At 43.3% G+C, this 26,368-nt stretch overlaps 1 protein-coding gene across 2 annotated transcripts; it reads right to left on the bottom strand.

Moving 5' to 3' along the window:
• Positions 1-11,613: 11,613 nt before the first annotated feature.
• Positions 11,614-25,069, bottom strand: PHAX (phosphorylated adaptor for RNA export). 2 transcript variants are annotated; one of them, XM_066382130.1, is made up of 5 exons: positions 24,891-25,069; positions 20,409-21,022; positions 16,657-16,777; positions 14,550-14,633; positions 11,614-13,223 (listed from the first exon to the last, which is right to left on the bottom strand). In XM_066382130.1, the coding sequence occupies exons 1-5, from the start codon at positions 24,984-24,986 to the stop codon at positions 12,954-12,956; spliced, it is 1,185 nt and encodes a 394-aa protein (XP_066238227.1). In that variant the 5' UTR covers positions 24,987-25,069; the 3' UTR covers positions 11,614-12,953. The 2 variants fall into 2 exon arrangements, with proteins under 2 accessions (XP_066238227.1, XP_066238228.1); XM_066382131.1 differs by lacking the exon at positions 14,550-14,633.
• Positions 25,070-26,368: the final 1,299 nt, after the last annotated feature.

The raw sequence follows: 26,368 nt of genomic DNA, 5'->3' as shown, positions 1-26,368 counted from the left end.
TTTTGGGTTGCCTTTGTTCTTCTTTTTCTAGTTCCTTAAGATGTGAAGTTAAGTGGTTTACTTGGGCTTTCTCTTGTTTGTTCATATAGGCCTGTAGTGATATGAACTTCCCTCTTATTACTGCTTTTGCTGCATCCCATTCTGATATGTTGTATTGTCATTTTCGTTTGTCTGTATGTATCTTTTGATCTCTGCTTTTATTTCTTCTTTGACCCACTCATTTTTGAGAAGTATGTTGTTTAATTTCCATATTTTTGTGGGTTTGTTTACTTCTTTTTTGCAGTTGAATTCTAGTTTCAAAGCTTTATGGTCAGAAAATATGCTTGGTATAATTTCAATTTTTCTGAATTTTTTCACGTTAGTTTTGTGGCCCAACATATGGTCAATTCTTGAGAATGTTCCATGTACACTGGAGATAAATGTATATTCTGGCATTTGGGGGATAAAATGTCCTGTAGATGTTTATCATATCCAATTTTTCTAGTGTTTTGTTTAAGGCTGATATTTCTTTACTGATTCTCTGTTTGGATGATCTAGAGCTGTCAGCGGTGTATTGAGGTCTCCAAGTATGATTGTATTTTTGTCAGTTTTTATTTTTAGGTCAGTTAGTAGATGTCTTGTATACTTTGGTGCTCCCTGGTTTGGTGCATGTATATTAAGAAGTGTTATGTCTTCTTGATTCAATGTCCCCTTTATCATTATGAAATGATCATCTTTGTCTCTGATTACCTTTCCTGTCTTATAATCAGCATTGGTAGGTATGAGTATGGCTACATCTGCTTTTCTTTGGATGTTATTTGCTTGGAGAATTGTTTGCCAACCTTCCACTTTGAATTTGTTTTTATCCTTGTAGCTTAGATGTGTTTCTTGAAGGCAGCATATAGTTGGATTTTCTTTTTTAATCCATTCTGCTACTCTGTGTCTTTTTATTGGTGAGTTCCATTCTTTTACACTTAGTATAATTATTGACACTTGAGGGTTTCCTATTGCCATTTTATATATTGCTTTCTGATAGCTCTGTATCTTGTTTGGTTCTTCTCTTTTGTTTTTCTGTCATTTGTTTTTGTTTGGTTGTATTCCATACTTCTTTCCTCTGTTTCTTCTTTTTTTAAGCCATGTGTTTCTGTAGTGATTTTTTCAGGGGTGGTTACCATTGAGTAATAGAAAGGATACATATCATGTTCATTGTAGTACATTATCTCATGAGTGCTTCTGCACTCCATCCTCTATTGCTACTGTTAATCTTTGTCCTCTCCCTGTTTTTGTTTTTGTTGTCACAGATTAATCTTGTTTTTATTGTGATCTTGATGGAGCTTTTACTTGTAATTTTGTTTTGTTCTTTGTATCTGGTCAGATAACCCTGAAGTGGAGGTTTTCTGGTGATAAATTCCCTCATCTTTTCTATATCTATGAATGTTTTTATTTCTCCTTCATATTTGAAGGATAGCTTTGATGGATATAGTATTCTTGGCTGGAAGTTCCTCTCTTTCAAAACTTTAAATATTGGGGTCCACTCTCTTCTGGCTTGTAGAGTTTCTGCTGAGAAATCTGATGATAGCCTAATGGGCCTTCCTTTATGTGTGGTATTCTTCTTTTCCCTGGCTGCCTTGAGGCCTTTTTCTTTGTCATTGGTTTGTGATAATTCCATTATGATGTTTATTGGAGTAGGTCTGTTTGGCTTAAGAGAATTTGGTGTTCTGTTTGCTTCTTGAATTCAAGGCTCTAGTTCTTTCCACAGGCTTGGCAAGTTCTCATCTATTATTTGTTTATATATGTTCTCCATTCCATTTTCTCTCTCTTCTCCTTCTGATATATCCATTATTCTTATGTTGCTCTTTCTGATGGAGTCAGATAATTCCTTTAGGGCTTTCTCATTTTTTTAAAATTCACGAGTCTCTCTCCTCTTCTCTCTATAGTGTCTCTAGTTGCCTGTCTTCTATGTCACTAATTCTCTCCTCTTTCTGGCCTGTTCTATTAGCTAAGCTTGTTACCTTGTTTTTCAGTTCATGTATTGAGTTTTTCATCTCTGTTTGATTCATTTTCATAGTTTCAATTTCCTTGGTGATGTATTCTTTTTGTTCATTGAATTGTTTTTTGAGCTCTCTAAATTGCCTTTCCATGCTTTCTTGTATTTCTCTGAGTATTTTTAGGATTTCAATTTTTAATTCTGTTATTTAACTCCAAGGTTCCCAAGCAATTGAAATTTTTTTCTTGAGATTTTTCCTCATCTATCTGAGCTACATCTCTCCTTTGTATCCATGATATTTGATTTCTTTTTCCTTAATGGCATTTTAGAGTGGTATTTTTAATAACACTAATAAGAGATGGTTTTAAAAAAATTGAAAAAAAATCACCTGACCAGGTTGTGGAGCAGTGGATAGAGTGTCGGACTGGGATGCAGAAGGACCCAGGTTCGAGACCCCGAGGTCGCCAGCTTGAGCGCGGGTTCATCTGGTTTGAGCAAAAGCTTACCAGTTTGGACCCAAGGTCGCTGGCTCGAGCAAGGGGTTACTCCGTCTGCTGAAGGCCCACGGTCAAAGCACATATGAGAAAGCAATCAATGAACAACTAAGATGTCGCAACGAAAAACTGATGATTGATGCTTCTCATCTCTCTCCATTCCTGTCTGTCTGTCCCTATCTATCCCTCTCTCTGACTCTCTCTCTGTCTCTGTAAAACAGTGATTTTCAACCTTTTTTTTTTTCATGGCACAAACACACACTAATTGCTAAGGTCAGTGCCCCTGACTAAATACAACCATTTTCATCTCATGGCACAAATAAATTAGTTACTAAGGAAGAAGAGGTCAGGGCCCCTTTTTCTTTAGTAATTAGTTTATGAGTGCATGAGAAACAAAGGTGAAAATCACTGCTGTAAAAAAACAAAAACAAAAATTGAAAAAATACAATGAAAAAATGAAAATTCAATTATGCTAAATGGAACAAAAACTACATAGAATGGAGAGCCAGAGCTGGGGAGAAATGACAAAGAGATAAGAAACGAAGTAAAAAATACAGAAAAATGCCACAAAGAGCCTGACCTGTGGTGGCGCAGTGGATAAAGCGTCGACCTGGAATGCTGAGGTCGCCGGTTCAAAACCCTGGACTTGCCTGGTCAAGGCACATATGGGAGTTGATGCTTCCTGCTCCTCCCCTCTTCTCTCTCTCTCTCTCCTCCTTCTCTCCTCTCTAAAATGAATAAATAAAGTCTTAAAAAAAAAAAAAAAAAAAAAAGAAGCCTCAAAAAAAAAAAAAAAAGAATGCCACAAAGAAAAGATATGAATTCAGAATAAAATAATTTGTTTATAAATGACAATTGAATTAGAGAAAAAGTAAAAGAGAAAGAAAAAGAAAAGAAGAAAGAAGAATAAAAAAGGTTAAGGTTTTTGAAAAGTAACCCTCATAAAAAAAAAACAAGAATGAAAAATGTAACACCTATGGGTAATGAAGTTCAAAATTAAAAGGAAAGAATAAGATGGAAAGAAGATAAAATGACCAAAGTGGGAAAAAAAAGATAAAAAAAAAAAACAAGAAAAAATGGAAAATAGTTATAAAAACTGTAATTTTTTTTCCTGGTTTTGAGATGTAGCTTCTTTTTTTTTCAGCAAGTGGTGCTATACCACAGGTTTTGCCCCTGTGGCACTCTTGGGTAGAGATTTGCAATTGATGTATAAGCTAGGCCTCAGTCCCATTGGTAGGTCAAGCTTGTTAGGGTTTGCAGGCTTCAACAATGGGAGACTCAGTTTTTCAGGTGCCTCTCCCCATGTCTCTCCTTCCTGAGCCAGCAGTCTCGGAACCCAGCTGTGTAGCTGCCCCAGCCACTGCTTACAGAACAAGAGGCTCTAAGAGCTGCCAAGTCCCCCCTCTAGCACCTCTCAAAGCACAGTTCTGGGTAAAGCTTTGCCAAGCGGAGCCGCCAGCATAAGAAGGCAGGGCAGGGAGCTGATTGCTGTTCAGGTGCCTTTCTAAGGGCCCCGGGCATGTCTAGTATGCCTCAGCACTCTGCGGGTCTAATCTCCACAGGCTTTTCTCCCTTGTGCCCTGTTTGGAAGTCCATAGCCCAGCCCCCACAACTTCTGCAGTGCTCTCGGAGGTCTGCTCCACAGGAATGTGCTTTGTAACCTGTATTGGCTGGCTGGAGGCACCCCGCCCTGACAGGTCCAGGCCTAGGGATCCTGGCCCTTGTGCACTTCCCATGCTGGTTGGTTAGAGACCACACAGAAACTCTGGCTACAGCCCACACAAAAATCCACTGCTGACAATCTCTGGCTAGCCCCTCTGCCCGCGAACATGCACACCCATGCCAGAGGTGCCAGGTGGAGCCACTGGCACACCACCCATGATTGCAGACGGGGAGCAAACAAAGCCCAAAGGCCGCTCTGGTGCGGGCCTCCGCAGGCAACCTGCTTGGGCACCTACCGCCGGAGTCTGCCGCTCACGCTAGCTCCGCATCTGCAATCTCAGGCTGAGCTGCCGGCGCGCTCTCTCCTCGGCTTGATCATCTGCCCTAGCCCAGCTGCTTCCCTCACCCCTAATCCTCTATTTCTCTCGGTTCCAAGCGAAAGCAGCCCTTCCTCAGACCAATGAGCAAAGTGGAATACCCTGTTCTTCATCTTATTTCCTTCAGAGTGGATTGTATATTCAGCCTCCTTTTCACTCAATTGTACCTTTGTTTGATGTATGTATATTTCAGATGCTCCTGAGATTGTTTCTCTGTCTCTAGTTGTTGAATTTGTTGAAATTTCAGGGGGAGATAATCAGGAGCACCCCTCACAGTGCCATTTCTCTGATGTGACTTAAAAATTTTTTTTAACAGATTTATTGATTTTAAAGATTCTTCTATAGAGAAGAGAAGGAGGGAGCAACAAGAAGTATCAACTCATAGTTGCTTTATTTTAGTGGTTCATTGGTTGCTGGTCATATGTGCTTTGACCAGGCAAGCCCAGGGTCTCAAGCTGGTGACTTCAGCATTCCAGGTCGATGGTCTCTCCACAGCACCACCACAGGCCATGCACCTCTTCTTTAAGAATACATTTTACGCCTGGCCAGGCGGTGGCGCAGTGGATAGAGCGTCGGACTGGGATGCAGGACCCAGGTTCGAGACCCCGAGGTCGCCAGCTTGAGCGCGGGTTCACCTGGTTTGAGCAAAAGCTCACCAGCTTGGACACAAGGTCGCTGGTTCAAGCAAGGGGTTACTTGGTCTGCTGAAGGCTCACGGTCAAGGCACATATGAGAAAGCAATCAATGAACAACTAAGGTCTCGCAATGAAAAACTGATGATTGATGCTTCTCATCTCTCTCCATTCCTGTCTGTCCCTGTCTATCCCTCTCTCTCTGTCCCTGTACAAAAGAAAAACTGATGATTGATGCTTCTCATCTCTCCATTCCTGTCTGCCTGTCCCTATCTATCCCTCCCCTCTCTCTCCTTGTAAAAAAAAAATACATTTTATATCCAATTTGCAAAACAGGAAAATTCCCAGTGTTAATGAATTATCTTCAACAAAGCTGCCAGTATCAAATTTTGATCCTTTATTTTCTTTAGAATTTATGGTTACTGTGATTGCTACTGATGAAAAAACAGATTTCACCAAACTATTGTGTGTTGTGGGCCTTGTGGATACTGACATCTGGGATGTGTTTTGTGAACCACTTGTTATTTTGGGTGTGGACTTTAAGAAAGTAAAAGTCCTATGTGTCAAGACCCTGGTGTTATCACTTTAGATATTGCTATGTGTCTCAAGGTGGTGATTGTCACTGAGGAAGCTGGAGTTTTAGGCTTCACAGTGCTGTTGGAAGATCACTTGCATGGCTGAAAGGGACAATGTGGGGTATTCCCTGTTTGTTTAGAAGTGGGGTTTTCAGGAAGCTTAGAAGTTTTTTATTTTTTTTAATTTATTGATTGAAGAGATAAAGAGAGAGAGGAATCTATTTATTGTTCCACTTAGTTGCGCATTATTCATTGGTTGCTTCTTGTATGTGCCCTGACTGGGAATCTGAACCTGTAACAAACATTGACATATCCAAAGGACACTCTTACCAACTGAGATACCTGGCCAGGCTGGCAAGCGTAGAAGTCTTTCTGCTTGAAGATCCCACTGGTTCCCTGTCCTGGACCACCTGGCAATAGCAGAGCCCCCAGGATGAATGATGAGCCCCACTGTTCTGAGGGCAGGATGAGACGGCCTGTGAGTCCCTAAACCGAGGTGGTGGTGGCATTAGTGAGGGTGGCCCTTCTGCACACTTGCATCCCAGCCCATTCTGTGTCCCCATCTGTCACCTGCCCTCCCCGGTGGCCAAACAGGACACTGGAGCCCAACCTGGTAGGTGAGCTTTTACATTCTGTCTTGAGTAAAACATCGTTCTTATCATGAACAATTCAAAGAGGATGCTTGCAGACATACCACAAATTTGACAAACATACTGAAATGTATATTAGAATAAACAATTTTTATCCAGTCATTTCATTTTCATATTCTCTATGTGTCTTTCGCTAACTTTCCTCTTTATATGATATATTACACATGGTTGATGTGTCTCATTTACCTTTAGCCAATTATTAATCAGACACACACACATTAAGAATGTAAATCAGTGGGTAAAGCATCAGCCTGGAACACTGAGGTTGCCAGTTCGAAGCCCTGGGCTAACCTGGTCAAGGCACATACAAGAAACAACTACAAATTGATGCTTCCCGCCTTCCCCTTTCTCTCTCTCTCCTCTCTCTAAATTGAATAAATAAAATAATTTTAAAAATTTTGCTTCAATTCAAATGAATCCAACCCATTTTATCTCCTAATATCTGAGTTATATTGTAGAGTATGTTAGGTTACAGAAACTCATTTTAATCAAGAAAGGCTTTAATGTCACCCCATTAACAATAAAAATTTATTTAAATAAAAAATAAAAAAAAAGCCTGACCGGGCGGTGGCGCAGTGGATAGAGCGTCGGACTGGGATGCGGAGGACCCAGGTTCAAGACCCTGAGGTCGCCAGCTTGAGCGTGGGCTCATCTGGTTGTGAGCAAAATGCTCACCATCTTGGACCCAAGGTCGCTGACTTGAGTAAGGGGTTACTCGGTCTGCTGAAGGCCCACGGTCAAGGCACATATGAGAAAGCCGATGAACAACTAAGGTGTTGCAACGAAAAACTGATGATTGATGCTTCTCATCTCTCTCCGTTCCTGTCTGTCTGTCCCTATCTATTCCTCTCTCTGACTCTCGCTCTCTGAAATAAATAAATAAATATTAAAAAAAAAAAAAAAAAGGCTACAAGTGAGGATGAGCACCTAAATGACTAGGACAGAGAGGTGTAGGGCTGTCATTGTCAATCCTACTTTGTATCAAGTAGGAAAAACGTTAGACTGAGCAGGAAGAATTACTTCAAAACATACTAAATGGATCATTAAATATTAACTGAATACATATCTGGCAAATTTAGATACCTACCACTAGATCTGGATACATAAGAAGGTTTAGAGAAGAGTAATTTTACTAGCAAGACTTTAGGAACCTTAAAAATTGATGCTTGACTGGTAGTGGCGGAGTGGATAGAGCATCGACCTGGGATACTGAAGTCACAGTTTTGAAATGCTGAGGACACCTGCTTAAGTGTGGGCTCATCGGGTTTGAGCACAGGCTGATCAGCTTGAGCGTGGGATCATCTGCATGATCCAGTGGTCACTGGCTTGAGAACAGAGTTTGCTGGCTTGAAGCCCTATGTCGTTGTCTTGAACAACGGGTCCCTGGTTGGCTGAAGTCCCTCCCCCCAGTCAAGGTACATATGAGAATCAATGAAGAACTAAAGTGACTGTACTATGAGTTGATACTTCACATCTCTCTCACTTCCTGTTTCTCTAAAATCAATCAATCAGTCAATCAGTAAAGTATTGGCCCTGGCCAGTGGCAAAGTGGTTAGAGCATTGTCCCAGAGGGCTGCCGAGATCGCCAGCTCCATCCGGGGATCGCTGGCTCCATGCTGAGGTTGCTGGTTGAGCCCTGGTCAGGGCAAGTATGAGAAGCAATCAGTGGTGCATAACCAACTAAGTGGAACAAATTGATGCTTCTCTCAAAATCAACGGGAAAAAAAATTGAAGTGTTGGTTTTGTTTTTTTAAAGATATTATTTTTTACTGATTTAGAGAAGGGTAGGAGAAACATCAATTCATAGTAGTTGCTTCTTGTAGGCAAGCCTGGGGTTTGGAACCAGTGATGTCAGTCTTCCAGGTTAATACTTTTTTTTAAAATTAATTTATTTTTTCCTTTTACAGAGACAGAGAGAGAGAGTCAGAGAGAGGGATAGACAGGGACAGAGACAGGAACGGAGAGATGAGAAGCATCAATCATTAGTTTTTGTTGCACGTTGCAACACCTTAGTAGTTCATTGATTGCTTTCTCATATGTGCCTTGACTGCTGGCCTTCAGCAGACCGAGTAACCCCTTGCTTGAGCCAGCAACCTTGGGCTCAAGCTGGTGAGCTTTTTGCTCAAACCAGATGAGCCCACGCTCAAGCTGGCGACCTCGGGGTCGCGAACCTGGGTCTTCCGCATCCCAGTCCGACGCTTTACCCACTGTACCACCACCTGGTCAGGCTAGGTCAATACTTTATCCACTGCACCACCACAGGTCAAGTGTTGGTTTCCATATACAATGTTAGAATGCAATACAAGCCAGAAATCTGTGTGGTTTCCAAATATTAAGGAAACAACTATTGAAAAAACCAACCAGGAAGGTGGTGGAAGGAACAATCCACTTAATAAAGTAGCCTCTCAGGCATTAGCGCTCTTCAAAAACCATCTTTCACTATTATCAGCATTAATATTATTATTTTTTTTAGATTTTATTTATTTATTATAGAGAGGAGAGAGAGAGAGAGAGAGAGAGAGAGAGAGAAGGGGGGAGGAGCAGGAAGCATCAACTCCCATATGCGCCTTGACCAGGCAAGCCCAGGGTTTTGAACCGGCAACCTCAGTGTTTCCAGGTTGACACTTTATCCACTGCGCCACCACAAGTCAGGCTATTATCAGCATTATTTACATGAGTATGTGGCATTTAGATTTCTGAATGTCCAATTATCTTTCTTAATGTACTAGACCTTTAAAATCACCTCTCATAAATTCAGGGCCACCTCCCCAGGCTGTGGTGCAGTGGATAGAGCGTCAGCTTGTGACGCTGAGGTCCCTGGTTCAAAACCCCGAGATTACCGGCTTGAGCATGGGCTCACCAAATTGAGTGCAGGGTCACTGGCTTCAGCATGAGATCATAGAAATGACCTCATGGTCTCTGGTGTGAGGCTTAAGGTCACTGGCTTGAAGCCCAAGGTTGCTGGCTTGAGCAAGGGGTCACAGACTCAGTTGGACCCACCTCGGTCAAGTCACATATGAGAAAGCAATCAATGAACAAAGGTGCTACAACTATGAGTGGATGCTTCCCATCTCTTTCCCTCCTGTCCCTGTCTGTCCCTCTTGCGCTCTCTCCCTTGCTAAAAATAATAATAATAATATGCCGCGGACCAGCGCAGCTCCAAATAACGGTGCGGAATTGAGGAAACACACTTGTCAAAACAAAACCGATGGGACCGGGAGGACTCTTCAAACTGCCTGGCAGTATCTGAGTGCCTCACAGCCCCAGTTCGCTTTATTATATGGACCTATGCAAATCAAGGACCCTGATACAAAGTTGCACATCAAAGGCTAAGACAGGAACTCTCCCAAGGCAAAAACAGGATACATTAGTGAAATTTACAAACATCTGAAACAAACAAAGAGTCAGAGGAAGGGCATGTATATTGCTTCCTGCAACCCAAGGAAAGAAGTGGAGTGGGTGCAAATACTCAGCATCAAAGCCAAATATGGAGATGGAGGAGGGAGAACTTAGCCCCCTGCCAAGTCTTGAATCTGTAATGGCTTTTTGCCATTAACGGTCCACAACAATAATACTTTCAGGGTCAATATCCAATTACCTATTTTCAATGTTTTTCTTTCCTTGGTTATAATTTTATGAAAGAGTAATTGGGATTTTAAAGTCACTTCAATCTCATTAAAGACTGCCAAAACTAATTTTTTCTTTCTTTATGAATATAAAGCAACCAATAACCACTTATATGCTAAACCCTTTGAGTAGTATGGACATTCATGTATGGGCCTCCTGACCAAAGTACGATTGTAACAAAAAAAATTTTTTTTTTTTTTTTTGTATTTTTCTGAAGCTGGAAACAGGGAGGCAGTCAGACTCCCGCATGCGCCCGACTGGGATCCAACCGGCACGCCCACCAGGGGGCGATGCTCTGCCCATCCGGGGGCGTCGCTCTGTTGCAACCAGAGCCACTCTAGCACCTGAGGCAGAGGCCATGGAGCCATCCTCAGTGCCCGGGCCATCTTTGCTCCAATGGAGCCTTGGCTGCGGGAGGGGAAGAGAGAGACAGAGAGGAAGGAGAGGGGGAGGGGTGGAGAAGCAGAGGGGCTCTTCTCCTGTGTGCCCTGGCCGGGAATCGAACCCAGGACTTCTGCACGCCAGGCCGACACTCTACCACTGAGCCAACCGGCCAGGGCCAAAAATTTTTATTTTAAAAATGTGTAAGGAAACATTAAAAAAAGGCAAATATATGATCTTCTTGTTTCCATAAATTGGTTATCAAACAAACATGATTTTAAGTTAATAAAACTGTAACTGGAACTAATTTTTTTTTTTTTTTTGTATTTTTCCGAAGCCAGAAACGGGGAGGCAGTCAGAGACTCCCACATGTGCCAGACCAGGATCCACCCAGCGCGCCCACCAGGGGGCGATGCTCTGCCCATCTGGGGCCTCGCTCTGCTGTGACCAGAGCCACTCTAGCACCTGAGGCAGAGGCCACAGAGCCATCCTCAGCGCCCAGGCAAACTTTGTTCCAATGGAGCCTTGGCTGCGGGAGGGGAAGAGAGATACAGAGAGGGAGAGGGGGAGGGGTGGAGAAGCAGATGGGCGCTTCTCCTGTGTGCCCTGGCAGGGAATTGAACCCGGGACTCCTGCACGCCAGGCCGACGCTCTACCACTGAGCCAACCGGCCAGGGCCTGGAACTAATTTCTTACATTCTTTTTTTGTGTGACAGAGACAGAGAGACAGGAAGGGAGAGAGATGAGAAGCAGCAATTCTTCGTTGCGGCACCTTAGTTGTTCACTGATTGCATTCTCATATGTGACTTGACTGCAGGGCTACAGCAGAGCAACTGATCCCTTGCTCAAACCAGATGAGCCTGAGCTCAAGCTGGCAACCCTGGGGTTTTGAAGCTAGGTCCTCCATGTCCCAGTCCGACGCTCTATCAACTGTGCCACTGCCTAGTCAGGCAGAACTAATTTCATTTAAAAAAAAACCAAATACCTCAGTCCTGGGGGTCAGCGAGCATGAAAAAACTACTCAAAGGGTTAAATCCAACTTCAATGTATTTCAGGAGCTACTGTGTTCAAGTACATTGCTTGCAAAGAATAGTTTATAATCACTTCCTACATCTTTTTGCTTAATATGTTTTGTAAAGTACCGTATAGCCAACTCTTGGAACATCTTAAGTAATCTACCTTTAAGTTTATCCCTTCAATAAAAATGATTAATTTAAAAATCCACGCAGATGTAGTTTTTTTTCAGAGACAGAGACAGGGAGAGATGAGAAGCATCAATTCATAGTGTCACTTTTTTTGTTGTTCATTGACTGTTTCTCATATGTGCCCTGACTTAAGACATGCCAGTGACAATGGGATCATTTTCATGAACTCACACTCAAGCCAGCGACAGCAGGGTTTCAAACCTGGGACCTCAGCATCTCAGGTCAACCTCTATACACAGTGCCACCACTAGTCAGGAAGATGTAACTTTTTAAAACTCTTATTTGTTGATTTTAGCAAGAGAGGAAGGGAGAGACAGAATCATGGAGCTGTTTCGATATGTGTGCTGACAAAGGATCAAACCAGCCACCTATGAGCTTCAGAACAACGCTCTAACCAACCGAACTGTCCGGCCAGGCCAGATGCAATATTATTTTTTTTTATTTACTTTTTTAGATTTTATTTATTCATTTTTATTAGAGAGAGAGGGGAGAGAGAGAGGGAGAGATAGAGAGAGAACAGGGGGAGGAGCAGGAAGCATCAACTCCCATATGTGCCTTGACCAGGCAAGCCCAGGGTTTTGAACCGGCGACCTCAGCATTTCCAGGTCGACGCTTTATCCACCACAGGTCAGGCCAGATGCAATATTTTTAATAGTTCCTTAGTATAAGGTAAAAGTCTTACTTAGGCTGGTCACCACTGAAAACGTTTAAAAAGTCCATGGTAATCATACGTATGGGTCACATTCAGTATTTAGCATATGACCAAGTTAATTAAGTCAAAAACATAATTAAATGAAAACAAATAAAGATTAACAATCAGAGTTAAACCTATGAATCAATCCATCTTTGGAAAGCTTCTGCTCTTATTTCTGGACAAATAAGTGGGAAGAGCCATCAGTATAAACTTATTTGAATTTTGATCACTATCCTTAATATAACCTAAGAATTCTTAGAACACAGATAAACTAAATTTAGATGCATTTGTAATAAACAGTTTAACAATTTATATTTCTTATTAGGACCTTTTCATGGAATGTTTTAAAACCAGTCATAATCCACTGCAAAGATAAATCAGAAAAGGAAAACAACTTTTGCATGGCGTGTTATAATCACCTGGAGAAAACTGATTATCAACTAGTTACAATTAGCACGTTTCACAGATTGAGAAATTAAATCCTCTGCTACATACTTTTGTCAGACGTGACAAAATTCTAAATGTTTCTACAATCGCATTCATCTCCCCCACATATTCAATTGTATTTAAAACAAGAAGACAAGTGTATCTCTCCAGAGTATATGTTTATCAGTGCAAGTAAAACAAAACAATTCAGTAGAAATGGTTTATCACAGTATTATTTTAGAAAGGTTTATTCCTCAGAATGCACTAAAAAATGTCCAGGTCATGAGAAGGATCCACCTCAATGGCGTCCTCCGCATCCAGTTTTGTTCTTCCTTGGCCCTCTTGTGCCTCATCCAGAGAGGCCAGGGCCTCATTTGTGTCACTTGCAAAAGTTTCTCGTGATGTATCATCATCTTCTTGAAAATTTAGACTTTTAATAGCTTGTTTCATCTTCTTCCCCAACAGCCGTGTCCTCCTCTTTCTAGCAGCTTTTTTATTTTCATATTCCTTCTGATTTTCAATGTAGAAAATGTCCTACAATGAAGGAACAACTTTAGTAAATAAGAACTACCATTGATTAGTGTCACTAGGCAGACCCTTTACATTATCTCCATTTCTCACAAAAACCAAGTTATCACCATTAGACTCATCATTATCCCCACCACAATCTCTTGATCATAGCTATTAAATGAAAATCATGTTCCTTAATTAACAATTTAAAAGGTAACTAATTTTGTGAATACCCACATTGTAGAATTCCCATATAATACATTCTAGTAACACAACAATGATTAAGAATACTGAAGTGGCCTGACCAGGCGGTGGCACAGTGGATAGAGCATTGGACTGGAATGCGGAGGACACAGGTTCAAGACCCCGAGGTTGCCAGCTTGACCATGGGTTCATCTGGTTTGAGCAAAGCTCACCAGCTTGGAACCAAGGTTGCTGGCTCAAGCAAGGGGTTACTCAGTCGGCCAAAGGCCCGTGGTCAAGGCACATATGAGAAAGCAATCAATGAACAACTAAGGTCTCACAATGAAAAACTGATGATTGATGCTTCTCATCTCTCTCCATTCCTGTCTGTCTGTCCCTGTCTATCCCTCTCTCTGACTCCCTCTCTGTTTCTGTAAAAAAAAACTGGTAATAGAGAAATGAACAAAACAAACCCACAAGGAGACAGTTATTTAAATCATGGAGGAAAATGTGGGACTAAAAAGATCAAATGAGATATTAAACAAATGGAACGTTGAAATCTGGAAAGGATCCTGGTTTGGAGGAGAAAAGAGTTGAAAATACATTCGGGGACAATTCAGGATATTGGAGTAAGGTCTAGAAATTGGATGACATTATTCAACAGTTTTTTATTTCTCTTGTGTACGGCTATGTAGGACACTGTCTATTATTGAAAGAGGCTTGCTGAAATAATTAGGGATGAGTGTCATGACGTTACTGACTTTCAAATGGCACCCAAAATATTGTATAGTAAACTAAGACTACCAAACTTTCAACAACTCCTGTATCTAAGTGAGGGTATATAGGTATTCATCCTATTATTCTTTCATTTAGTCCACATGTTTAAAATTTTTCATTACTAAAAGTTGTAGGATGACACAAAAACAATTACGTGCTAAGAAACCAAATAAAGTTGCCACATAAGAAACCTTGATCGTGGCCCTGAGAGGGAAGAAAATAAAAGGAGGCAGAGCTTTACAAAAGGCACACGGTTCACTTGAAATGAGACAGTGACAAAATCGACCAACTTAAGGCAGAGCAGGTATGAAGATCAGTAGCAATTGCGGCTAGAGGCTGTGCAGTCAAATTACTATTGATCTTAAAAGTCAAGAATATTATCATTTTTACCTTAATTTGTTCCTCACTGATACTAGGAGTGTTTTTCAGAAGATTCAGGAAAACTCCACCTGGTGTTCTTCTTCGACTACCATTCTATAAAAAGAAAGAAAATATACTGTATTGCCTGACCAGGTGGTGGCACAGCGGACAGAGCCTCAGCGTGGGATGGTGAGGTCCTAGGTTAAAAACCCAAAGGTAGCAGGCTTATTGTGAGGTCATAGATATGACCCCGTGATCGTTGGCTTGAGCCCAAAGGTTGCTGGCCTGAAGTCCAAGGAAAAGGCACATACGAGAAAACATGAACTAAGGTGCTGCAAGTATGAGTTGATGCTTCTCATCTCTCCCTATCTGTCTGTCTCTCTCTTGCTTAGAAAACAATATACTGTACTGTATAGACTCTTCCTATGGATGGTCTAAGTATCTTTTAAACAGAAACATGTCTAAGGCAATAATAAGGTCTATCCTGACACTTTAATTTGAATGCAATGCCCTCCTCTCCTCTCTGTACATACATATGAGCTATTTCTTTTCCCATAGCACTTACCACTTTCTGATATATTTGAAGGTATTATATTTATTATTTATAAACTGTCAACCTTCCATCTCAACTACAACATAAACTTCCTGTGTCCAAAACAGCGTTGGGCACAGAGATGAAAAGGAAAAAATGCATCAAAAGAAAGTGGATTTGGCCTGACCAGGTGGTGGTGCAGTGGACAGAGCATTGGACTGGAACGCGCAGGACGCAGGTTTAAAACCCCAAGGTCGCCAGCTTGAGCATGGCTCACCAGCTTGAGCCCAAGGTCACTGGCTTGAGCAAGGAGTCACTCGTTCTGTTGTAGCCCACCGGTCAAGGCACATATGAGAAAACAATGAGAAACTAATGTGCCTCAACAAAGAATTGATGCTTCTCATCTCTCTCCCTTCCAGTCTGTCTGTCCCTATCTGTCCCTCTCTCTGAGGCTCTGTCACAAAAAAAAAGGAAAATGGATTTGTATCTGCATCTTCCCAAATTTCCATAGATTTGCATTAGCACACTGGAATATAAAGTTTTATTGCATTACTATAGAATTAAAGTATTGATGAACCTATAACTGTGCTCAACTAAATAAAAATCAAAGTACTTTAACAATGACATAAGTGGGGCCAGTATATTCCTGACGATTACAACTTGTTTTGGTTTTGACTTCAGTCATCTGTGTTCACAGGCTATTTCCTCAGCTTATGCTCTCAATTCTATTTGGTTTCCACTGCATAATACTGATTTACTCTCATGTGATGTTATTACTCTGATTCCCAAGGAGCAAATAAGAAAAAAGCCATTCAAACTTCACCGTCACCCAGAGGGGAAAGCTGAATTAAATGCGGTCTGCCAGATCATCGTACAGGATGACTGCCCTGCTGTGATGCGGCCCTAGCCAGGGAGTGCTCGTGCTGCCACTCTGACACAGGCAAGTGTTCCTCAGCCTTTTTGTCCATTGTTGCTTCCCCCACTGCAGAAGCCTTTCTGACATTCTTTCCCCTCGTTACCCTCATCACCCATGAAAGTTTAATACTCACAGATATACTATGTATCTATTGGGGCATTTGCTATAACAAGATTTAGTTTTCTTTTGTTCCCAAGAACCAATTTCCAGGAATGCATGAATTAAAATGAACCGAAATAACACTTCTGTTCACCATTGATGATAACACCCTGGGCAGTGTAAAGAGCACTTTATACACATCACCTCAGCTAATCCTCACGGTTTCATAGCTGAGTAGACTGAGGCTACGAGAAGTCAAATAACTTAGCCAATTCTCACACCTAATAAGGTGCAGATCCAGAGCTCAAAACAAGGACTCGCTAACTCCAGAATCCATATTCTTAAAATCTGAGCTTCTGGATTGATGTGTTGCCTGCACACTAAAAGGTTAAAATTTATGCATGTTTTTTTCTAACTAAAGTACTTAAACTGACAATACTTACTTATTGTCTTCATTGTTAAAGTTTTTAAAAATCTAAAACTAATAATTTATGGTAAATTTATGACCCAAGAATGAGAGGCAAGTTTGTTTTGTAGAAAACCATATAAAGCACAATTCAAAGCGGAAACAGAGACGCTTTTGGTCTTACCATTATAAAATGGCCGCCATTTTGTTCAACCTCAGCAGTCTCCATCAGAAGTTCAATAGCCTTTTTGTTCCCGATTATACTCACTACTCGGGCTATCAGATCTTTCTTTGGTTCCTGCAACCTGATAAGGAACAAAGAGAGTAATATTATCCTCTTTATTAGTGGTATGAAGATGGAGAAATCTATCTTAAGTCTCTAGTTTAGTCCTCAACTAGAATTAAAATCCTAATGACATTTGCTTTTCAAAATCTTCGGTATTTAACATTGAAATCGATACCTATGGTAGGTCACCCAAGATTTCATCTCAAGTCTCTGACTGGTCTCTTCACTTTGCTTTCTTGGGACTATGGCGGATTTCAAAACCAATGTGCAGATAGATAGACCATGAGGAACACAAGCCTAAAAACAAACGATAAAAGCAGCCCACTCCTGTCAAAACAAATAACAAATATATAGTAGCTTTTGATTATTAAGCCTGAAAGTTAGCTCTCCTAACTTCAGAGCTATCTAGGAGCTTTAAAATAGATAGGATTTTTTTACGTGGCCTGTGGTGGTGCAGTGGATAAAGCATCAGTCAACCTGAAATGCTGAGGTTGTGGGTTCAAACCCTGGGCTTGCCTGGTCACAGCATACACAACAAGTAAGCAGTGAACAATAAAAGTGAAGCAACAAGGAATTGACACTTCTCACTCTAACCCCTCTCTGTGTGAAATCAGTACATAAAATCTTATAAAAAAATTGATAGAGCCTATGCTGGTTGGCTCAGTGGTAGAGCGTTGGCCTGGCGTGCAGGAATCCCGGGTTCAATTCCCGGCCAGAGCACACAGGAGAAGCTCCCATTTGCTTCTCCACCCCTCCCCCTCTCCTTCCTCTCTGTCTCTCTCTTCCCCTCTCACAGCCAAGGCTCCACTGGAGCAAAGTTTGCCCGGGCGCTGAGGATGGATCTGTGGCCTCTGCCTCAGGCGCTAGAATGGCTCTGATTGAGGCAGAGCGATACCCCAAGATGGGCAGAGCATCGCCCCCTGGTGGGCATGCCGGGTGGATCCCGGTCGGGCGCATGCGGGAGTCTGTCTGACTGCCTCCCCGTTTCCAGCTTCGGAAAAATACCCAAAAAAAAAAAAAAAAAATTTGTTAGAATTTTTCCCGCACAGGCTGTCTACTTGAAAACAAAGAATATATATAGCTAATATGTACAGATGAATTATATAAGCACAATTGCTTCTTGGCCTTTTGGCTAAGATCAAGTGTAGGATAAGCACATCCTAAGAACTTTCCATGCATGATCTCAGTTAATTCTCTCAACAACCTTATGAAATAGGTACTATTGTTACATACACTTTCACTTTACCACCCAGAGGTAAAACCACCTAAGCAACACCTGTCCATCAGAGCCCACACTCCACAGAGATGAAGGCGGGTTAATACCGCAGGAGTCTCACGGGTTCCCTAACTACACCTGCTTCCTGTTTCTTCTCAACGGGAGGCAGTACAAAGAGCACTGAACAAGGAATAGGGGACCCGGGTTTAGTTCCAGGTCTGATACTCATTAAATTTGTGACTTTGGGCAAGCCACACACAATTGGTACTAGTTTCCATCTCTCTAAAGTAAAGGTTTTGGTTTACAAAATCTCCAAGTTCCTTTCCAGCACTCAAATTCCAAATTTTCTCAGTATTTTAAAATTTCTACACTAGTGTTGACAGTCTTTCCTGGAAAGTAAACTCCTGTATTCCTACTAGCTATATTTGTTTTAAGAATTGTGACACTGTTCATTAGTGATTTAGAGCTAGAGTATGTACACACACACACTTTCTTTTTTAAAGAGATGATGAGAAACATCACCCTGCTGTTCATTTAGTTGTACCATTGGTTGGTTCTCATATGAGCCCTGACAGGGGCTTGACCAGCACCCTGGGGTTGAGCCGGAGAACGGGTAACCCGGCACTCTATCCACTGAACAACTGGCCAAGGTAAGCTAATGAAGAGGTAAACACAATCTGAACTTGTTAAAAATACATAAAATGTTAATTTACATCAAGCAATTCTACTCTGAGGTATTTACCCAAGAAAAATGAAAATACAAGTCCAAGTATCTGCACGGGAAAGTTCATAAAATTATTCAGAGTAGCCAAAAAGAGGAATAGCACCTGACCTGTGGTGGCGCAGTGGATAAAGCATCAGTCAACCTGGAATACTGAGGTCACCGGGTCAAAACCCTGGACTTGCCCAGTTAAGGCACATACAAGAAGCAACTAAGTTGATGCTCCCCGTTCCTCCCCATCCCCAACCCCTGCACTGCTTTTCTCTTCTAAAATCAATGAAATCTAAAAAAAAAAAAAAAAGGTGGAATATCCATTCAATATAGATATGCACATGTGTGTGTATAATGAATAAAACATTACAGTAAGTATCAATAGAAGAAGACAGGCACAAGAGACCACATGTTGTATGTATCTATGAATGAGATGTTCAAAAATGCAAATTAAGTACAGAAAGTAGACTAGCAGTTATCTGGAGACTGAAACAGAGGTTAACTTTAAATGGGCATATGAGCCTGACCTGGTGGTGGCGCAGTGGATAGAGCATCAGACTGGGATGTGGAAGGACCCAAGTTCGAGACCCCAAGGTCACCAGCTTGAGTGCGGGCTCATCTGGTTTGAGCGAGGCTCACCAGTTTGGACCCAAGGTCGCTGGCTCCAGCAAGGGGCTACTCGGTCTGCTGAAGGCCCGCGGTCAAGGCACATGTGAGAAAGCAATCAATGAACAACTAAGGTGTTGCAATGCGCAATGAAAAACTAATGATTGATGCTTCTCATCTCTCTCCGTTCCTGTCTGTCTGCCCCTGTCTATCCCTCTCTCTGACTCACTCTCTGTCTCTGTAAAAAATAAATAAATAAAATTAAAAAAAAAAAATAAATGGGCATATGAGTACGAGGAATCTTATTGGGGTGATAGAAATGTTCTAAATGTGGTTTATGGTGAGGGCTGTACAAGTGATAAATTTATAAGAATTTCAACACTTGAAATGGGTAAACTTTATCACATGTACAATATGTATCAAGTAATAAAAGTCATGAATGCTTGAATACACTAAAAAACCCACACACAATTTTAAAAAGATATATTTTTTATCTAAAAAAGCTCTATAGTCAAAAATAGAAAGAGTTCCTTAAAAGTTTATAAAAGTTCACAGAATTATTCTATCAGCCTGTCCAAATTTATTAAAACCCATAGAAATATTCATACAACCAAATAAGTCCGGAGTTTGTTCCTTAAATTGTAAAACATCCCTTTTAAAAAAAAATTCAGTGAGAGGGGGAGGAAGAAGCAGACACCTGCAGGTGCCCCAAACGGTCTCCACCCAGCAAACCCACTAGGGGGCGATGCTCTGCCCATCTGGGGCCTTGTTCTGTTCTTCAGCAACCAGCTCTTAGCTGCTGAGGTGGAGGCCACGGAACCATCCACAGCACCCTGGGCCAAGTTGCTCCAGTCGAGCCAAGGCTGCACGCGGGGAACAGAGAAGGAAGCAAAGGGGAGGGGTGGAGAAGCAGATGGGCGCTTCTCCCCTGTACCCGACTGGGAATCAAACCCGGAACATCCACATGCCGGGCCAACGCTCAACCTCTGAGCCAACCAGCTGGGTCAAATTCTAAAACATCTTAAAAGGGAAGATTATCATTCATGTATTTGGAATTATTATTTCCTATAAGTGAAAGGTCAAGTGCTCATCTGTAGGAAACAGTTCAATGCTCACCTGAAAGTAATTTCATCAGCCACTTTCTCCTGAGAATCGTCCTCTGTGATCTCATACCGGCCTTGATAGTTCATTTCTACTCTGTCCCCTAGTCTGTCTCTGACAGGTCGTTTCCGTTTGAGATGACCTTGCCCATTTTCCCCTTCCTTTGAGCCTGTTTTCTTGCCTCCTTGCATATAGTCCTCTAGCTCTTTGTCTAATTCTGATGTGCGTTCTTGAAACTCCCTCTTCAGTTTCTTAGCGAGCAAATAATTGTAGCTCTCGCATTGTCTGCTTCTGTCAATAGTGCCTTCCATTTCCAAGATACCAAGTTCAGTGGCCACTGCATCTTGAGTCTGCTCCTGCAGCACAGTGCCCCAGACATTGTTCACCTTCTTCTCTCCAGCAAAAGGCGGTTTCTGGCTGCTCTGGCCAAACTGAAAAGGCTCAGGTTTGGGAGGGGGGTTAAAACATTTCTGCCGCTTGCGTTTCCAAAGAGAGCTATCATCATCGGAATCAGAGAAACTCTCTTCACTTGAGTCCACACCTTTAACAGTCCGATAATGTGACACTGGTGCACAGGCTGCCGCAGTGCCCTGGAAGGGCCTCTCTGCACTTTCCCCACCTAGCGCTTTCTGCAAGAGAAAGGCAATGAATCAATTCCACAGAACACATCAACTCCGCCCCCATGTGCTATTTAAAGAAACTGATTTAGAGCCCTGGCCGGTTGGCTCAGCGGTAGAGCGTTGGCCTGGCGTGCGGGGCACCCGGGTTCGATTCCTGGCCAGGGCACATAGGAGAAGCTCCCATTTGCTTCTCCACCCCCACCCCCTCCTTCCTCTCTGTCTCTCTCTTCCCCTTCCCCAGCCAAGGCTCCATTGGAGCAAAGATGGCCCGGGCGCTGGGGATGGCTCCTTGGCCTCTGCCCCAGGCGCTAGAGTGGCTCTGGTCGCGGCAGAGCTATGCCCCAGAGGGGCAGAGCATAGCCCCCTGGTGGGCAGAGCGGTGCCCCTGGTGGGCGTGCCGGGTGGATCCCGGTTGGGCGCATGCGGGAGTCTGTCTGACTGTCCTCCCCCCCCCCCCCCCCCCCTGTTTCCAGCTTCAGAAGAAAAAAAAAAAAAAATTTAGGGATTCCACTGGACCTTGTTGAGGCAAACTGAGCTTCACAGGTATCTCTTGAACGAATTCAGTCCCTACTTTTCTAAAGGTCCACACGAATTTCCAATTTTAAAGGTACAAATCATTACACTTCTATAGCAAATGCAGAACTTAGTTCTAAACCTTCCTTCTAAAATATTACCAAAGCCTGCTCTGGCTGGGTAGCTCAAGTGGTTAAAGTAATATCCCAATCGAGATTGCTCTCCCTCTCTAAAATCAATAAATTAAAAAATAAAAATACATAATCCTAGATGGATAGCTCAGTTGGTTACAGCCTTGTCTCGATATGCAAAGGTTGTGGGTTGGATCTCCAATCAGGGTACATACAGGAACAGATTGATGATGTCTCTTTCACTCTCCCCCTCTCTCTAAAATCAATAAATAAAAAAATACATAAAAATTACTGAAGCCCTTTATTCTCACCTTTAGAAGATCTTCAATCTTTTCACTTATTATCCAAATGTTTGAAAATGGCATACACACTAATTGTTAATAGCATTTAAAACAGAATTCGTTTTCTTTCTTTCCAAAGATGCTTTTCCTTCATTTAAACATATGAACTTCCTTTTCTTTTCTTTTAACAATAGCAACAGAGATATATAGGGACAGAATGGCAGGAAGGGAGAGACATGAGAAGCATCAATTGTTCCTTGCAGCACTATAATTTTTCACTGATTGCTTTTTCATATGTGCCTTGACTAGTGGGGTGGAGGTGGGGTTCCAGCAGGGCAAGTGACCCCTTGATCAGGCCAGCGATCTTTGGGTTCAAGCCAGCAACCTTAAGTCATGTCTATGATTCCATGCTCAAGCCAGCGACCCCACGATCAAGGCCCATCAGCGGTCGCTCAAGGAGGCCTCGTGGGGGATTCGAGCTTGGGTCCTCTGTGTCCAAGTCTGACTATCCACTGCGCCACCGCCTGGTCAGGTATAAGTATATCAACTTCCTTTTCACAATTTTGTGACTATACTCCTTTCAGATCAGATAGTCAACTAAGGTAGGAATCCTTGACACACTACTGAGATAAGAAACCCCTCTTTTCACTAAGAAGCTTCAAAGTCATTTTATGATATAGGCCAAACATTCAGAGAAGTTTTGTAAATATGATTTTCATACTTGTGTGTGATTTACACCAGCTCAAGATGGCCAATCACATTCATGCTTAGGAAGGGCTATTATATTATAAATCAGGGGTAGTCAACCTCTTTATACCTACCGCCCACTTTTGTATCTGTTAGTAGTAAAATTTTCTAACCGCCCACCGGTTCCACAGTAACGGTTATTTATAAAGTAGGGAAGTAACTTTACTTTACAAAATGTATAAAGCAGAGTTACAGCAAGTTAAAGCATATAATAATAATTACAATACTTATCAAGTACTTTATGTCGGATTTTCGCTAAGTTTGCAGAATAAATCTTTATAAAACTACTTACTATAGTTAAATCTATCTTTTTATTTATACTTTGGTTGCTCCGCTACCGCCCACCATTAAAGCTGGAACGTGGGCGGTAGGGGCCAGGTTGACTACCAATGTATAAATGAAGAGGCTTTTGTACTAGGTTTTGAATGGAAGGAGGAAGGAGACTCGGACCCCCTCCGGACCCCTTCCGTTCCCCATACTTGTGAAGAAGAAGGTAAACAGCCAGGAATGCAGGAGGGGAAAGGGAGATTTGAATAACGTTTTCCTCTCCCCTTTCTTTCTCCTTAATGAGTGATTTATAATCGCTTATCCTCTGATATCATCTAATCCCCTCCCATCCTGAAATGGTGTGATTGACATATATACCGCTAAGAAATCAGGAAATACATGTTGTAGGGTGGTGGGCAATGGGGGACGGTCACATAGGGAACCCAGACCCGGGACTTTGGCTAGGGCTGCCCACAACCAAGCACCCCAAAAGAAACTTTTCCAGGAACCCTTTGGAGAAGAGCGACTGTCCCTCTGCCAGTGAGATTTCACCACGTCATATTAGCTCACCCACCCTAGAAGACCCCTTTAAATATCCCTCACTCGGTTTAATCTGTGCGACTCCTCTGGCCTCTGTCGCCCCGGACCAGAGAACTTCGTAGGGCAGGATGCGCTGTACTAAATAAAGCCTTTGCTATAATTCCACACTTCGTGGCTACGGCCCCTTCCTTCCTTCTCGGTGGGGAAAAATACCTTACACATGTATGTGAACTTGTATTCTATAAAGGATATATAAGATATAAGAAATCTAATTTCGGGGAGCACCATGTCTTTCGAGTCGAAGGCCCCGCGTGCTCCGCCGGCTTTAATAAATTTTCTTTTTCCTCTTATACAGTTGTCTTAGTTTCTATCCTCCATTAAGTTGCTTTCCTGAAACACTACCTTTAAAAATGCAGAGCCGATGACATTACATTTACCAAGTCATGAGTCAGTCTATCTAAAACAACCTGGAAGAAATTGAAAAACAAAATACCTGGTGGTTACCAGGGGTGGGGGGAGGGAGGGCGCAGGAGGGAGGGAGGGAGAGAGTTAGGGGGAGGAGGAGGGGCACAGAGAAAACTAGATAGAGGGTGACGGAGTACAATCTGACTCTGGGCGAGGGGTATACAACATAATTTAATGACAAGATAACCTAGACATGTTTTCTTTGAATATATGTACCCTGATTTATTAATGTCATCCCATTAACATTAATAAAAATTTATTTAAAAAAATAAACAAACAAAAAAAACAAAATACCTTGGTGTCATTTATATGCAAAAGAACCACCTCCTCTTTCTGAAATAAGCACTAAACGGCAGCTAACACTTCTCAGGCCGTACGCTCCACTGGATCCTTACAACCCCATCACTAGCTACCACCAGCACCCTTAGCGCACAGCCGCGGGCGGGAGGCTAACAACCTGCCGCAGGTCACACACGCGGCGCCAGGGCTGAAGCGCACAGCCTGGCACCAACGTCCTCTCAAAGCGCTCGTGCTCAGGACTAGGATCAAGACAGACTCCCATTCAAACCACCGCGACTAGTGCACAGATAGCGCCACATTATCGCAGAACAAAGCCAGGTCCGACGGGATAAGGAAAACCAGGCCCCCGAGCAGGTGATGAACTGGACTCGTCATCCTCAATCTCCCTACCCGCCCCACAGGCGGTTTCGGGCCGCTGTCCCCTGCGGGACACCCCAGTGGCGCTGGGTGGGAACTCGGTAAGTGTAGAAAACGAAAAGCGGCGCCGGGCTGGCGGAAAAACACGGCCGCGAGCCCCGGGACCCTCCCTGCGGCGACAAGCAGCTCCAGGGCGCGCAGGGCCCGCGACCGCCGCCCTGCTGCCCGAGCTCCGCGCGCCGCGCCCGGAACCACCCGCCCGCCCTTTTCGCTCACCGACATCTGCAGCGGCCCGTCGCTCGGTGCGACCGTCATGTCGGAATCCGAGTCGGAAAGCTGTCCATCTTCCATGTCGCCGGGCTCCTGCTCCATGTTCCCGCGGCGCGGCGCCGGGACTCAGGAGAGCACTTCCGGCGCAGCGGCGAGGAGGTCCGGCGGCCGCCGCATCTCGGGCGCCCCCGGGAGGAACTGCTGCCACCCGGCGTCCAGCGAGTGTTGGGGGCGGGGCGGGGCGGGGTCGGGAGGGGCGGGGCTAGGGCGGGGCGGGGCGGGCGGGGCGAGGACAGGGTTCCGCTGGGACGCCTGTCCAAGACTGACGGACACGCACCTTCTCTGCTAACTGTCTACTTGCACCGCTCGGGGAGATGTGTCCCCTGCTTATTTGTGCGCGAATAGCGGCTTTCGGCCTTCCTCGTTGGCCTCACTGCCTCACCTGCATGCCCCAGCAGGGCGTCTGGCTTCCATTCTGCTCTAGCGCGATCTACACCACGTGGCTTCCTGGGAGGCTGTTACCTGAAGTCACCGCCCTGCTCAGACCTCCCTGGGGCTTCCCTGCACCCAGTAAGGCCGAGTCTTCAGCGTGGCAGACCCGGCCGCGGGCCCGCCCCTGTGCCCCTCGCCAGCCCGCCAGCTCCTCAGACGCGGCGGCGCTGCTCACCTCGTTGCTCAGGCATCTTTTGTTCTTTCCAGGCTCAAGGCCTTTGTAGTTGCTGTTCCGGCTGCCAGGTCGACCCCTCCAACACCCGATTTCTGAATGAATGCCATCTTCTCAGACAAGCTTCTTCGACCACCTCGGAATAGAAACTTCTACTGTCACTCTCAAACCCTTTTTTTTTTCGTTCGTGGCATCAATAGTCATATGTATATTTGTTTTATTTTTTGTCTGATTTTCTTTAACCTTTTTTTTTTAAAGAAGATGTATTGAATTTATTTTTTATTTATATATAGAGAGATAGATAGGGACAGACAGGAGCAGAAAGAGAGATGAGAAGAAGCATCAATCATCAGTTTTTCCTTGTGACACCTTAGTGCCTTGACCGTGGGCCTTCAGCAGACCGAGTAACCCCTTGCTCGAGCCAGTGACCTTGGGTTCAAGCTGGTGAGCTTTGCTGAAGCCAGATGAGTCTATGCTCAAGCTGGCGACCTCGGGGTCTCGAACCTGGATCCTTCCTTATTCCAGTCCGACACTCGATCCACTGCGCCACCACCTGGTCAGGCCTTTTTTTGTCTGATTTATTCAGTGTTGTTTCCTCCCTCCTAGTGACTTCTTGTGTATAACAGGTAATTAAGAAATATGTATTTTATTTATTTTTCATAATAGGAATCTTATTTTTATCTTTTAATATTGTGTAATCTGCTTTAAAGAAATAAATATGCCTAGCCTGTGGTGGCGCAGTGGGTGGGGTGTCCACCTGGAACTCTGGCGTCGCTGGTTTGAAACCCTGAGCTTGAGGGTCAGGGCACATGTGGGAGTT

The sequence above is a fragment of the Saccopteryx leptura genome, chromosome 4 (assembly GCF_036850995.1).
Source record: "Saccopteryx leptura isolate mSacLep1 chromosome 4, mSacLep1_pri_phased_curated, whole genome shotgun sequence".
In the NCBI taxonomy this organism is placed as follows: Eukaryota; Metazoa; Chordata; class Mammalia; order Chiroptera; family Emballonuridae; genus Saccopteryx; species Saccopteryx leptura.
The sequence above is the reverse complement of the archived record's forward strand: the minus strand, read 5'-3'. Positions and strand labels throughout refer to the sequence as shown.

Coding starts and splice junctions, on each gene's coding strand:
- PHAX (XM_066382130.1), bottom strand. CDS start 24,986: ATGGAGCAGGAGCCCGGCGACATGGAAGATGGACAGCTTTCCGACTCG. Junction 16,778..20,408: donor GCTGATGAAATTACTTTCAG/GTGAGCATTGAA, acceptor GTTCCTTATCAG/GTTGCAGGAACCAAAGAAAG. Junction 13,224..14,549: donor TCAGTGAGGAACAAATTAAG/GTAAAAATGATA, acceptor CCTTCATTGTAG/GACATTTTCTACATTGAAAA.